The sequence below is a fragment of the Ochotona princeps genome, chromosome 4, assembly GCF_030435755.1.
Source record: "Ochotona princeps isolate mOchPri1 chromosome 4, mOchPri1.hap1, whole genome shotgun sequence".
Lineage (NCBI taxonomy): Eukaryota > Metazoa > Chordata > Mammalia > Lagomorpha > Ochotonidae > Ochotona > Ochotona princeps.
The window spans coordinates 3490759-3504706 of record NC_080835.1 but is presented as its reverse complement, the minus strand read 5'-3'; the positions used below and the strand labels follow the sequence as shown (position 1 = coordinate 3504706).

General features: G+C 60.2%; 1 protein-coding gene across 1 annotated transcript; it reads right to left on the bottom strand.

The window, feature by feature from the left end:
• Nucleotides 1-1950: 1950 nt before the first annotated feature.
• On the bottom strand, nucleotides 1951-8357 carry UNC93B1 (unc-93 homolog B1, TLR signaling regulator). Its single transcript, XM_004598223.2, has 11 exons — nucleotides 8205-8357; nucleotides 7941-8082; nucleotides 7503-7656; nucleotides 5268-5429; nucleotides 5052-5172; nucleotides 4805-4898; nucleotides 4349-4473; nucleotides 3640-3822; nucleotides 3163-3436; nucleotides 2808-2926; nucleotides 1951-2414 (listed from the first exon to the last, which is right to left on the bottom strand). The coding sequence occupies exons 1-11, from the start codon at nucleotides 8298-8300 to the stop codon at nucleotides 2082-2084; spliced, it is 1803 nt and encodes a 600-aa protein (XP_004598280.2). The 5' UTR covers nucleotides 8301-8357; the 3' UTR covers nucleotides 1951-2081.
• Nucleotides 8358-13948: the final 5591 nt, after the last annotated feature.

The window sequence follows — 13948 nt, the reverse complement described above, 5'->3', positions numbered from 1 at the left end:
GGTGGAGCAGTCGCCTCCTGGCTTCAGCCTGGCCCACTCCTGGCTTCAGCCTGGCCCACTCCTGGCTTCAGCCTGGCCCACTCCTGGCTTCAGCCTGGCCCACTCCTGGCACAGCCTGGCCCACTCCTGGCTTCAGCCTGGCCCACTCCTGGCTTCAACCTGGCCCACTCCTGACTGCTGCAGCTACGTGGAAAACGAGCTAGCAGGGGGAAGGTCTCTGCCTTTGAAAACAAAGAGAGATTTATTTATTGGAAAGACAGATTTACAAACAGGAAGATCTTCCATCTGATGATTCACTCCCCAGGTGATCACAATGGCCAGAGCTGAGGCAATCTGCAACCAGGTGTCAGGAGCCATGTACTATAGCCACACTGAAGTCATTTTGAATATAGAACTACAGGCCAGTGGAAAACCCCCGGTTGGCTAGATGCTTAGGAAGGAGGTTATGAAACTAATCACACACTCAGTTTCAATTGTTTCTAGCAACTGTTTCAGAATGTGACTTATGCTGTACCTGCCAACATCTTGTTACTTGTTACCTATGCTATTGTTGATATGGTGGTTGCTCAAGAACAATGGGTCTGGAGACCATGGCCTGAGTCCCAGTTTCTCCTTCCCTCCCTGAGCCTTGGTTACTGAAAATATAAAAACCCTCAGTTGAAATCAATAAACTGACAGCTGATCAGACCTACTGTCCTGCTGTCCATTCTTTGTGTCTCTTGTCCCTTCATTCTTTCCTAGGTTGGTTGCGACCCCCGTTGACTGTCCTGCTGCACAGGACAGCCAGGAGCCAGGAGCTTCTTCCAGGTCTCCCACACGGGCACAGGGTCCCAAGGCTTTGGGCCGTCCTCAACTGCTTTCCCAGGCCACATGCAGGGAGCTGGATGGGAAGTTTAACAGCTGGGATACGAACTGGCGCCAAAGGGGGATCCTGGCAGATGCAAGGCAAGGATTTAATCACTGAGCCATTACGCTGGGTCCTCCCTGCCTTTTAAATAAATCTTTTTTTTTTCTTTTTTCAGAGAAAAAAACGAACAGATGAGATGAAGGGCCTCGCAGTGAGGGGTTCCCACATCCCCACGGTGCAGCCCACTGAGGGTTCAGTGGCGCTGGAGGAACCGGTGTCCAAGGCCGCAGCCCAGCTCCCTTATCCGAGGGGAAATGACACCAGTGTGAAGGTCATGGCGGGCACTGAGACTGTGGGCTGCTCAGGGGCTGGGCGCTCCCACCTCCAGGCCCCGACATGGCCTGTGGGGCTGGCAGTTGAGACCTCTTCCACTGCCTAGCCTGTGAGTGTGCGAGACCCGTCTCCTGCTGTGTGTGCACTGCCCGCCAGGGGGGGTGGGTGACACACAGGCATGCTGCAAGCACGTAGGTCCTTCCCATGTGCTAGGAGCAGCCTGTGGCATGGCCACAAGCCCCCTGTGGGGCACTGCCGTGGGGCACGGCCAGAAGCCTCACCACATGCACCTGCCATGGACCTTCAGGCCTTCTCCGCACGGCAGCCCTGGTGCCTCCCCACCACAAAGCTCAGTACCGATGGCTTGGGCACACTCTCCTGGCGTATGCCCGGCTTGTGGTGGCTCGAGGCCTTCCACACAGCTGCTTCTCTGTCCTGCTGGCGACCCAGGGCTTGCCAGGGGGTGGCGTGGCTGCCCCAAGGGACCCTTGCTTCCTAGGTAGCACAGTCTCCAGTGGGGGTCACGCTGTGTAACTACCCTCCTCTTACTACCCCCAGCTTACTCCAGGGGTCAACCAGGCCCCTGGGAACCCTTCAGTCCAAACCAGACGACATAAAATCTCCTTAAGGCTTATTTTCTATAAAAGGTTACACTTCTGGGTGAGGCAGCCCAGAGCTGAAGTGTGATGCCTGAGGGAGGGCTGCGAACTTTGAAGCTGAGGGATGCGGTGTGCAGGAGGACCCGACCCTGCGGCCTGGCGGTGCCCCTCCCCTCCTCCACCCGGGACCTCTGGGCAGGGCAGTGTTGAACCTGCGGGAGGAGGCAGAGGGTCCTTCCTACAGCTGGCACAGGACATGGTAAACTGCGGCTGGCAGGCTGGGAGGCGGCGTCTGGGGCCCCTCACTGCTCCTCGGGTCCGTCACCCCCCAGCGCCTGCTCGTAGGGGACCGGTCGACGGCTCAGGCCAGCGGCGGGCTCAGGGCCAGGCTGGGGCCTCGCGGGCGGCACGTCCTCCTCCACGCCGTCCGCCCGGCCTCCGGCCTGGTTGGCCTCCGCTTCACTCTCGCTCTCGTCCGAGTTGTCCTCCTCCAGGTAGCGGTAACCGCGCACCTTGTGCTGAGGCCGTGGGATGCGGGGCTGGCGCGGGGCCACACCCCTCCGCAGCTTCTGCTCCATCCACAGGTAGGAGGCCGTGGCGCCCAGCAGCGTCACCATCAACACCGCCAGCTTGGCCTGGACGCAGGGAGGGGTTATTACAGGGGAGGATGAGGGCGCCTGTGGGGCCCCAAGCCCCTACCCACTTCATTCCTGGGCTCCTACCCCAGGGCCACAGTTTCCCTTTAAGAGGGAGAGATGGTTAATCCCCTGTCTGCTGGGGCAGGAGCAGAGGTCTAGGGGTCCACCTGCCCCAGGGCCCAGCTGCCCCTTCCCACCTGATACCCCCAGGGACACAGCAGGGCCCCAGCCACGCTCATGGGCACAAGGCATGCCCCCTGCTATGCCCCCTCTCTGCCTCCTTTCCTGTAACATTGGCCTGGACCCGCACAAATGACCCAGCATAGCTGGGGGTGCACTGCCCCCTGAGGGGCAGTGGGGCAGGGGACCCCAGACTCCACATAGCCTCACCTTCATGGGCAGGCTCATGGCCAAATACACAACAAAGATGGCTACAGCCTGCCACCAGTGGTAGATGGTGAAGATGAAGTCTTGCCGCTCCTTGTCCTCGTACATTGTTCCCAGGAGGGCTGCGGGCAGGGCAGGAAGGACACGGTGGCCAGTGACCAAGTACCTGGGTTGGCTCATCTCCCAACTGCCACGTCCTGCTGGTCACTGGTCCAAGCGGAGGAAGCCAGTGAGGCCCGACAGTGGCCACCGTCTCTGGGGCCTGGACCTTGGGGCAGGACCACCTCAGGCTGCCTCCCATACCCCAACCGACCTCAGCTCCCCATGTCCCCTGCCCTGGGCCCGGGCTGGCACTCACTGCTGAGTCCCGTCTTGTTGAAGGCGCTGCCCACGCCCCAGAGGCCGGCTGCCATGTGGAGGGCCCAGCTGTGCTGCAGGACCCGAGGTGTGGGGGCCCAGAAGAAGAGGCCAAGGATGAGCAGCAGGTGCAGTGCTGCCCCGGCCACCAAGGGCACTGAGCGGGGCAGCCACAGTCCCAGCATGCCCAAGATGGAAGCGGCCGAGGCAGCCAGGCTGTATGCCACCAGCAGGGAGGCCAGCCACTCCAGCCCCAAGGAGCACACACCGTAGCCCTAGGGGACAAGCAGCGAGCACGGGAGGTCAGAGAGACCAGGCTGTCCCCAGTGCCAGGTGTCTCTTCAGCCACGCTAGGGCCTCAGCATGGGTGTGGAGTCCACTGCACGGCCAGCGCCTCACTCGGGACCTAAGCATTGCTGCACGGCCAGCACCTTACCGGGCTCCCGCCCCAACAGCACCCCGGGCAGCGGGCACCCACCAGGGCCAGGCCGGTGCAAGCGAAGAGCACCTCGAAGCCGCTGTAAATGAAGAAGGGCACGAGGTGGCGCAGGCGGAAGTCACGCACGTGCTTGAAGGGCAGCTGGAAGATGTTGCCCCAGCCCACACTGCGCAGGTCGATCTCCTCCGTGGGCCGGTAGGCCGCACCACACAGGCCCAGCACCTGCAGAACAGGCGGTGATGGCAAGACAACCGGCCTCCAGGCCCCTCCCCCCGGCCTCCAGGCCCCTCCCCCACATCAGCCTCCAGGCCCCGCCCACCGGCCTCCAGGCCCCTCCCCGCCCACCGGCCCCCAGGCTCCGCCCCCACATCAGCCTCCAGGCCCCTCCAAGCCTTGTCCTTAACTCCTCCCCTCGGGCGAAAGCCACGCCCCCACACCGCGGCCCCGCCCACACCCCCAGAACGCATTCAGACCCAGCCGGCCCCCATCCGCATCCTGATTGAAGCCGCTTTCCAGCTCGGCTGCAGGTCGGAAGGTGCGGCCGGCCCTTCCCCTGGGCTCAATGCATGTCTGGGCCTCACGCATGCGCCTCCTGACTCCTCCCCGTAGCAGCCCTGTCAGCCCACGCACCCCCACTGCTGGCCACGCCCCAGATGCTGACTACGCCCCGTCGGCGAGCTGGCCACGCCCTGCAGGCCACGCCCCTCCCTCGGAGCCCGGCTCCCACCCCGGCCGTCCAGGGTCGCACCAGCAGCATGGCCAGGAAGGCCGCAGCCATGAGCACGCTCTCCACCACGATGAGGTTCCGGCTCCGCGGCAGCGTCCGCAGAACCGTCTTGTTGAAGCCGCTGAGGATGCTGTGGCTGTCAGTACCTGGGGAGGAGGGCGGCAGTGGGAGCTCCGTGAGCAGGGTTGGCGCCCACTGCCCACGCAGCCAGCCAGGGGCAGCAGGGGGCAGAGCGTGCAAGGCAGGAGTCCTGCCGCTTCAGCCCACCTCCCACCTGCACCCAGAGATCCTGCACTGTTTGGGCTCGGAATGTCTGCCTGGCTGGGGAGAAACATTGCCAGCCGCCTCCCTGCCGCGTGCCCACCCCGGGTGTGCCGCATCCTGACCTCGCCTGGGGGTGCCCTGGGACACCCTGGGAAGTGAGGCCTGGAGGAGAGGGTGGAGAACCGCCTTACGCCCCACCTCCCCAGGACTGACCGCAGCTCTCCACGTGGTACAGCGTGTGGTTCAGGTCGTACAGGTAATGGTTCAGGAAATACACCATGGGCAGCTGGGCGCAGGCGAAGCTCAGCTGTGGACCACAGGGAGGGCCCAGCTAGGGTGGGCCAGGCTGGACAGCAGCCCTCCCACCGCTGGGGTGCCGGCTAGGACAACATCACCAGAAGCCAGCAGAGGGGCCAGGCGCCTGCATGTGGGTACCCCGGCTCCCCAGGCGGGCACTCACATGGTAAAGGCAGTAAAAGATGGCTTGGAAGACCACGAGGTAGGGCACGTGTGAGCCCCGGGGGGGCCGCCGCTCCTCCTGCTGCTTGTAGTGGGCGTACTCGTAATATTTCTGGGCCATCCTGTACCCCAACAGAAGCCAGCTGTCCCCTCCCTGCCTGGCCCTGCACCCCCGCTCCCAGCTCTCCGGTTGCCCACCCGCACAAGCCAGGCTCACCTGGTGATGTAGTTGCCCATGGAGGCCCAGAGAGGCACGATGGCCATGCCCAGCGCCACGGCTGAGGGCACAAGCGTGTAGTAACGCTCCCAGTAGTTGGTGGAGACAAAGAGGGCATAAATGCCCACAGCCAGAAACATCATCCATTTAGTGCCAAAAAACCTGCAGGCAGTGGGCAAGATGGTGGCTCCATGGCATGCCATGAAGGCTGGAAGCAAGCTGGTCTCACAGCGTAGCAGGAGCCCGAACAGGGAACCCCATTGTGGGAGGGCGGGAGGAGACAGCAGGCTGGTAAGTGGCCAGGGCATGCACCTGCCTCGCTCCACACACAGCCAGGGGCTTGGCCCCAAGGTTAGAGGGTGATCAGAAGAAGCTCCGGCTGGATGGCAGAGGGCTGGAGATGGGGCAGCGTGTCTCCCTGCTCACTGCCCTGTGGCCTCTGGTGGCTCTGCCCTGGGTCTGGGAAGGACAGGAGGGGCTTGTGGACTGACGGGGAAGGGACAAATCAGAGGATGGGGGCTGTGGGGCTAGAGACCACGTCTGTCTGTGCTCACAGCTGCTTCGGTCTTGACCTCCAAAAGTGGTCTGAGTGCTTGGACAGCGTCTTGTAGACTACAGGGCCCTGGCTCTCACCACCTTTATGCTTGCTAGATAACAAATACATAGGTACTCCCTCTGGTCTATGTAGGAGACTGCAAACTGCCCAAACTCCACTACTGGCACTGGCGGTGTGATGCCGCTTGCAACGCTAACATCCCGGCTGCCCCACCTCTGATCCAGCTCCCTGCTCATGTCCTGGACAAGCAGTGGTGGATGGCCTGTGTGCTCGGGTCCCTCCCACCCTCCCGGCTCCTAGCACAGCCCTAACTTGTGGGATTGGGGAGTGCATCTTGGAATGGATGGTCTGTTTTCCTCTACCTTCCAAGCAAAAGTAAGAGTGCACATTTTTAAATTCGTGTTTTTAAATGATGCCGGCAGCCTCTGGTCACTGGGAGAAAAGCAGCCAGGCCCTGGAGTGGAGCACCTGGAGTTCTCCGCCATTCCAGGCAGCAGGCTGGGGGCTGGCTGCTGACCTCGGCCGCCCAGACGCAAAACGACAGCACCCACTGTGGACAGCAGGGAAGCGAAAGCCCGCTTCTCACGGCATGCAGGAAGCGAAACAGGTTCTTGGCTGATACTGAAAGTGATGGCTTTTACCTACATTGGACTAGTCAGAGGACTGCTGAGAATATAGTCCGATTTGTTGATTAGCTTATACAAAGGACATTACACGGAGGGGTAGGCTAATCCTCCACCTGCACGCGCCAGCATCCCATATGGGCACAGGTTCAAGTCCCGGCTGTTCCACTTCCCATCAGCTGCCTGCCTGTGGCCTGGGAAGGCAGCAGAGGACGGCCCAAGTCCTTGGGACCCTGCATGGGAGGCTGGGAAGAAGCTCCTGGTTCCCAGCTTTGGACCAAGTCAGCTATGGTTGTTGTGGCCACTTGGGGAGTGAACCAGAGGATGGAAGATCTCTCTCTCTCTCTCTCTCCCCCCTCTGTAAATCTGCCTTTCCAATGATTACAAAGGACACAGCTACAAGTGGAATCGCAATCTGCCACCCAGGAACACACGCGCCGGGCTGAGGTTTGGGCTGTGGAGGTGGCGGCCCCAGGCTGAGCCTGCAGGTCAGGTCTACAAAGTTCACAGAGAACATGCTACCGCAGAGACACACATGGTGAAAACCCTCCCCGTGTTCCGCACCCAGCAAACAGCTTTCAGTTCCTCTTCCACGGCTGCTGGCAGCGCCCTTGGATGGCAGGTGGAAGGAACTGTACAAGACACACTTGCGCTCTTGGTGCCCCGGGGTGGGCAGTGAGTGTCGTCCACACGCACTGGCGGGGGGACACCAGAGCTGGGGCTGGGAGCACTTTTTATTTCTGATTTCAGTTATTATCATCCTAATGCTGTCTGTGCAGTTGTCAAAGGAAGCTTTAAAAGAAGAAAGCCAGTGTCCTCCTGCCCAGGCATTCGGGGCTCAGCAGGGAGAAGGTGTGTGGCTGGGGAGCTGGGCCACCCGCCTGCCCCACTCGGTTCCCTAATAGGAGACACTGCGGGAACCCGGCCTAGCTGTGCCTCTGCCTCTGAGAGGCGCTACCACCGCCCCAGCTGCACCGGCTCCAGCTGATCTAGCCCTGGGTCATTTCCGGGGATCTGGCCCCCTGCCTCCCCCAACGCCGGCCAGGCCCGTCGCACCTGATGAGCACGGGCGTGTAGAGCAGGGCGGCTATGGGCGTCACGTTGATGCCCATAAGCATCTTGTTGTCGATGTCCGGCAGCCCCATGTTGCCGTACTTGACCTCGCGGTAGGTCTCGTCGTAGTGCAGGATCAGCTGCATCTGCAGGAGACCTGGGGGCCAGAAGCCATATGCGGGGAGAGCAGCAGCAGGCCTCGCAGGGCCCACCCCCTCAGGCCAGGACCCAGGCTGGGCAGGGGTTCCCGGGGCGCCCCCTTCGCGGCTGTAGCTGGCGGGAAGCCGAGGGCACCTGCTCCATGCGACCCTCCCCAGGGGCGGAGCGCGGGCAGCAGACGGGGAAGCAAAAGGGGAAGGGAGAGGCCGGCCGGCGCGCGCGGTTTCTCTTTCCCGAAGTCCGCGCGCCGGGGGAGCGGGGAGCGCCCGGGGGCGCGCGTACCCAGGTAGACGCCGTAGGTGAGCGTGGCGCCCGCGCTGGCCGCCAGCACGTTTTTGACCACGGCCAGACGCTTGCGGCGGTAGTATCGGCGCTCCTCTTCTTCCTCGTTGTAGTTAGGGTACGCGCCCACCAGCTCGTCCAGCTGCGGGCCACGCACGCCGCTAGTACCCACGAGCGCCGCCCTCCCTGGCCCCGCGGGAGGCGCCCCCGACTCCATCGCCGCCGCGACCCCGCGTCCCCTCGCGCTCCTGGACCCCTGCTTACCGGGGCGCCGGGCCCGTCGGGGACCCCGAGCTGGTCCTCGTCACCCAGCGGCCCTGCGGCCCCCGCCTCCGGGTACAGGGGCGGCTCCGCGTCCATGGCCGGTGCCCACGGCGTCCCCGGCCGCTGCGGCCCCGCGGGCCCCGAACTTCCTCGCTGGCCGGGCCCGCCCCCGGCCCGCCCCTTCCCGCCCTGCGGGCCGGCCCATCTGGGACCGGCCTGGTGTGTGGCAGCTGCTGGAGGGGTGTGCGTTCCTGTGTGCGCGCGCGCGTGCATGTGTGTGTGCGCGCGCGCGTGTGTGCAGGGCTGCACAGTTGGCACTCACCCCCAGGACGTGAAGAGGGGATGAGGTCTGTGCTCAGCGACCTGCATGTGGTGTAGTGGTCAGGACCACGTGAGGGTCCCCACCACCCTACACCAGATCCCCACCTCCCTGCCTGACGCCCCCTTCCTGCCAATGCATGCCCGCGTGGAGGGGGTTAGCAGTGATGGAGGACCCCAGACGGGGGTTCCTGTGACCCACAAGGGAGACCAGATGGAACGCTGGACCTTTCTATTTCCCTGTGTTTCAAAGAAAGTACAAATAAATAAATAAACGGATTTTTTTAATGTAAAATATTAGGCCTGGCATGGTAGCCTACTGGCTAAAGTCGTCATGATGTGTCAGGATCCCATATGTGTCCAGACTGCTCCACTTCCCGTCCAGCTCCCTGTTTGTGGTCTGGGAAAGCAGTCGAGGACGGCCCAAAGCCTTGGGACCCTGCACCCGCGTGGGAGACCCAGAGGAAGCTCCTGGCTCCTGGTTCCTGGTTTCAGGTCGGCACAGTGCTGGCCATTACAGCCGCTTGGGAAGTGAAATAGTGGACGGAAGATCTTCCTCTCTGTCTCTCCTCCTCTCTGCATATCTGCCTTTCCAGTAAAAATAAGTAAATCGAAAAATAAATATATATATTTTTAATTTTAAGATTATTTATTCTTCTTATTGGAAAGGCAGATACACCGAGAAGGAGATATTAAGATCTTTTGTCTGCTGGTTCACTCCCCGAGTGTCTGCAAAGGCCAGAGCTGAGCTGATCCGAAACCAGGAGTTTCTGGGTCTCCCGCGCGGGTGCAGGGTCCCACAGCTTTGGGCCGTCCTCTACTGCTTTCCCAAGCCACAAGCAGGGAGCTGGAAGGGAAGTGGAGCAGCTGGGACATGAACTGGTGCCCATATGGGATCCTAGCAGGTGCAAGGCGAGGATTTAGCCACTAGGCTATCTCAATGTGCTTGAGTCCTGCTGGTTTCTTAGCACTGTGAGAAGTGAAAAAGCTGCCCCCAGTCTCGGGCAACTGCCTGGGTTGCCCTGTACCTGGGCAGGGTGCTGCGCTGCCAGTAGCTGGTGGGCATCCTGGGCCTGGCTGATGCCAAATCTGTGTTAATTATAGCCACCTGCTAGCATAGTTCCTTATTCATTTTTTCTTTTGCTCTCTCTTGCTCGCTTGCTCTCTCTGTTTAACATAAATGAGGAAGGCGGGGAATTCTGGACTGGGACATGCTGCCTGGCGCTCAGGTTGGGGGGCTGCAGACTGCCCAGGGAAGGGGTCTGGGAACATGTTGGAGTGGGAGTAGCTGAGGGTACCTTTGACAGGGAAGGAGTGATTTCTGGGGTCTTCCACAGACGTGGCCACTGCATTCCCAGATAGGCAAGGGACTGAGATGGGGTGTTTAGGGGTGGTGGGAGACGGGAGGGCATGTTGGGTCAGGCCAAGGTACCTGTCCACATGGGAGACCGGAGCTGGGCTGAATACCTGCTGGCACTCACAGAAGCTGGTACTGAGGGGCGTACCCGGCTGGGCCAGGCCATGGTAGGGGCATGCTTGGCTGGGTCAGGCCATTGTGGGGGCGTGCCCAGCCGGGCCAGGCCGTAGTGGGCAGCGTGCCTGGCTGGGCCATAGTACCTGCCCATGAGTGTCAGAGCAGGGGGCAGAGGAGGAGGAGATCCTATACGGGAACTATGGACTCACCTCTACGGGGCTGTAGGTCCCGTCAGCTTACACGGACAGCCTGGGCAGTGACAGGCCAAGCCAGGCTGACCCCCAGGACTCACCTGACAGAAACCTCCCAATACCTGCAGGGGCCTGGGCTGGAAGAAGACCAGGTAGGGCCAGGTTGCAGCACCTGTTTGTGTATGGTAAGGGCCAGGACTGAGGGCAGACCATGCCGGGCAGGGCCACTGCCACCACTGGCACACATGGGATCCAGGGCTGGGAGCAGGCCTAGTAGGGGAACTTAGGGAACTCCCGTGCTGGGCACAGCTCCTGCTGGTCATATGAGATTTGGGGCTGGGAGCAGGGTGGACCAGGCTGGGCTGCAGCACCCGTCGGCACATGTGTAAGCTGGGTCTATGCTGGGTAGGGTCAGTCCACAACATACATGGGCACAAATGAGAACCAAGACAGGGTGCAGGCCAGGCCAGGTTGGACCCTAGCACCCACCAGTTCATGTGAGGGCTAGAGTAGGCCAGTCTGGGCTGAGCTGCTGCACCCACCAGTGAAAGGCTGGGGCAAGTCAAGTTGTAGCACCTGCTGGCCAATGCAGCGGCTGCGGGTGAGCCGTCTGACTTAGCCGCAGCACCTGCTGGCACACGCAAGACCCAGAAGTGGAAGATCTTTCTCTGTCTCTCCTTCTCTCTGTAAATCTGACTTTCCAATAAAAACAAATAAATCTTTTTCTAAAAGGCAAATTTGAAGTCACCCAGGTGAGGTTTCTTGAGAGACTCCCCTACTGGACCACTGGACTCAGACCCCGGCCACAGGGAAAATCACAGGATGTGTGGTCTGACTTTGGAGTGCACGCGTCAGGACCGGGCCTCCGCCGCTGCCCATGCCTGTGCAGAGGGGACATGACGGCCAGCTCCTCTCGGCCAGCAGGGGGCGCTGACTGCCTCGTCAGAGGATGGAAAGCCAACAGGCTGGACAATTTTCCTGGCCAAGCTTTGCAGCAAGTGTCTGGGTCTGGGATGCACTAAAATGGACTTGCCCTTTTTCATTTTTTTAAGGTTTATTTATTTTTGTTGCAAAGACAGATATACAGAGAGCAGCAAAAACAGAGAGGAAGATCTTCCATCTGATGATTCACTCCCCAAGTGACCACAATGGCCAGTGCTGCGCCGATCCGAAGCCAGGAGCCAGGAGCTTCCTCCAGGTCTCCCACAAGGGTGCAGGGTCCCAAGCCTTTGGGCCGTCCTCTACTGCTTTCCCAGGCCACAAGCAGGGAGCTGGAAGGGAAATGGGGCAGCTGGTATTAAAACCGGTGCCCATATGGGATCCTGGCGTGTTCAAGGCGAGGACTTTAGCCACTAGGCCATCGCACCAGGCCCCTGGTGGATTTTTTCAAGCAGTAGACCTTGGAAAAATTTTGTCATTTCTGGTGCAAGAAAACTGATGACATCTCAAAACTACCAAAACCACTCAAGTAACACCCCTGGAACATTCCAGGGTCTCTAACACGTCATCCAAGAATCCTTTCCCATCCCTGTACGCTGACGTAGCCACAAAGAAGCAGCCGCCTCCTCCTTCTCCAATGCAGACACAGGAGAAAAAAAAACAGAAAAAGGCTGAAACATGTCCCACATTCCTTCACACCTGGCGCCCCCCCACCAGAGGCCCACGTCCTCGCTACCGTGTGAACACTATTAGAAAGAAACAAGTAAATAAATACTGTTTTAAGATTTTATTTCTACTGGAAAGTCAGATTTACAGAGAGAAGGAGATACAGAGAGAAAGATCTTCCATCTGCAGGTTCACTCCCCAAGTGGCCACAAGGCCAGAGCTGAGCTGATCTGAAGCCAGGGGCCAGGAGCTCTTCCAGGTCTCCCACACGGGTGCAGGGTCTCTAGGCCTTGGGCCGTCCTCAATTGCTTTCCCAGGCTACAAGCAGGGAGCTTGGAGGAAATGGAGCAGCCGGAACATGAACCAGCGTTCATATGAGATCCTGACGCATGCCAGGTGAGGACTTTAGTCACTAGGCTACCACACTAGGCCCTAAAGAAATATTTTTTTTTAAGGGGAAAAAAAGTTGCGCTTTACAAAGACTGATAAGGAACTTACAACGCAAAACTTGTAAGTTTTGCTGTAGGTGAAACTCACTGTGGTGCCCTCCTACAGCAAGCCTGCTGGAAGCTTATCTGTGTTTGGTTTTGCTTTTACTATGCAGTACTGAACTCACGCATCTGAGTGCCCTGCAGTGCCCAGGAAGCAGCAGGTGACAGGTCCAGGAGCTGGGTCCCTGCCACCCATGGGAGACCCGGCTTGCATCCTGGGCATTTGGGAACACTCGAGAGCTGCGTCTAACTTAGTGCCTCTGGAATCAATGAAAAGAAACGTAAAAATAAAAGAATGCAGGAACTGCTTGCTCCCACTCCGCTCCTCCGTCTCTCCTGCTGCTCCCCGAAGCCGTCAGCGCAGGGTGGGCTCCCTCCTGCAGAGGGGTGTGCGGGGCACTCCGCATCGGATTGGGAAACTTGACCAGCTGGACGGAGACAGCGGGCAGAGGGCAGGCACTGCCCGGAAAGAATCAGGAGGTGGTGCCAGGGGCCAATGGGCTTAGGCAGACCAGGGACCCCCACAGGTCGCCACAGTGGCAGCTAAGGGAGGGGCGGGCGAGGGGGTGGGGCCGGGCCCGGGTGCGAGAGGAAGTGTGAGGTGAAGAGCCTGAGGCCGTGGTCAGGCTGGACACTTGGGTGCACCCCCGCGGGTGATGGCAAAGTCAGGGGTGGGGCTAGTTGGGGAGGGGACAGGGGTTTGGATGCCCCAGGAAGGCAGGAGACAGAAGGGTAGCTGGCTGCCAGGTGGACCACGTGGCTGTGGAATGTGGGCTCAGTGCACAGGATGTAGGAAGATCCCCCAAGCCCCCTCTGAGACCCTTGTGTTTGGGCCCTCGGGAACAGGGGAGGGGTGGGAACCAGGCTTCTCTGTGTTCCCCTCAGGGCTTGGGGGGCGGTGGAGGGAGGCATGCTGGCTGGGGCCTTAGTCACTCATCCCTTCCTTCCTGGTGCCTGCCACCCCAGGGGAGACCCAGCTGGAGCGCCTGGCTCCTGGCTTTGAGCTGGCCCAGCCCTGGCTGCTGTGGGCATTTGGGGAGTGAACCAGCAGGTGGAGGAGCTCTGTCTTCCTCTCAAAAGAAAAGAAAAGAAAAGAAAAGAAATAATAAATGAAAGTAATTTTGAAGTGACTTATCTTTAATGCTATTTATTTATTTATGGTTGCAGTCCCTCGCAGGCAAACACCTCCAGGTCAGGTCCGACAGGGCCTGGGGGCTACACTCCTTGTTGGGGACACCCTTCCCACCCCCCCGGCCACCACAGGAGTCAGGCTTTCTCACTGGACTGAGTAGAGGTCAGCAAGGTACGGTCCAGACGGGGACCTGCAGGGGCACTGGGGGACATTTTATAAACAGTATAAAATATAGTTCCCAGGCTGTGGGAATTAGCAGTAAGGACAGGGCCGGCCAGTGTTTGAAGGGGCAGTTGCCGGGCAGGCGTCTCTGGGCAGCGCTGTCCCTGTAGGGTGGCTGAGCTCTGAGCGCCATGGGAGACTGTTTACCCAGAGGGTGAGGTGTGCCTGTGTGTGCGTGCGCGTGTGCGTGCTGCAGCTCGCTTTCTGTTGCCAATAGTGCAAGACCACAGGCAGGGCCAGCTCTAAGGTGAGCAGGCTACTTCTGGCTCCTGGTTTTGGGGATCCCAGAACTGTAGGATGGCCGAGATCCG

Excerpts from the sequence above, each read along its gene's own strand:
- UNC93B1 (XM_004598223.2), bottom strand. The coding sequence starts at position 8,300 with ATGGACGCGGAGCCGCCCCTGTACCCGGAGGCGGGGGCCGCAGGGCCG. Across the intron at positions 8,083-8,204 it reads CCGACGGGCCCGGCGCCCCG|CTGGACGAGCTGGTGGGCGC; the intron begins GTAAGCAGGGGT and ends CGTGGCCCGCAG. Across the intron at positions 4,899-5,051 it reads TCTTTTACTGCCTTTACCAT|CTGAGCTTCGCCTGCGCCCA; the intron begins GTGAGTGCCCGC and ends TGTGGTCCACAG.